At 46.5% G+C, this 592-nt stretch overlaps 1 protein-coding gene across 1 annotated transcript in view; it reads right to left on the bottom strand.

Annotated features, from left to right (window-relative positions):
* The window catches only part of LOC103086791 (protein CutA homolog), a 16,122-nt gene continuing 15,530 nt past the window's right edge, over positions 1-592 (bottom strand). The window contains exon 6 of the mRNA XM_007451488.1: positions 1-103. Within this exon, the coding sequence (XP_007451550.1) occupies positions 1-103 (103 nt within the window). The remainder of the gene's footprint in view (positions 104-592) is intronic.

Raw genomic sequence — 592 nt, forward strand, 5'->3', positions numbered from 1 at the left:
TCATTCCTCCTCCATGCCCTCCTCCAGCCACTTTAAATAGTGCACATCTCCTTGGTCCATGGGAAGACTGAAGACCTCTGGGATTTCAAAAGGATGCACCAACCTTTGGAAAGAAAGCAGAGCTCTGTGAGTGACCAGGATTAGTCAGCCTATGCAATAAAACCCAACTGGGCAGCCTCACTTGAGGCCCTCTGCAATAGCCCCACAGCCCACCACTCCTACGCCTGTTACCCATCTGTCACCAAGTGATGAGTTAGGCCAGATGGCTTTAGAGTCTCACAGACATGGGTTCAAATTCTAAGCCTGCCACTTACTAGCTATGTAAGCACGGACAAATCACTTAATTTCCCTAAAGGCCCTGCAAAAGAGGGGATAAAAATAGTACCTATGTGACTAGATTGCTGAGGATTAAATGAGACAAGGTATATAAGGCACATACCTGGTACACTGGCGCTGTATGCATTCAGTAAATGTTTGCTACTCTTTTTATTACTATCCTTCACTCATCACTGTGCCTTCCCCAAACAACTCTCCCTTTCCCTGTACCTCTGTATTCTCTTCTCCACCTAGAAAGTTCTCCCTGTTCCTGCTG

The sequence above is a fragment of the Lipotes vexillifer genome, unplaced genomic scaffold (assembly GCF_000442215.2).
Source record: "Lipotes vexillifer unplaced genomic scaffold, Lipotes_vexillifer_v1.1 scaffold588, whole genome shotgun sequence".
Taxonomy (NCBI): domain Eukaryota; kingdom Metazoa; phylum Chordata; class Mammalia; order Artiodactyla; family Lipotidae; genus Lipotes; species Lipotes vexillifer.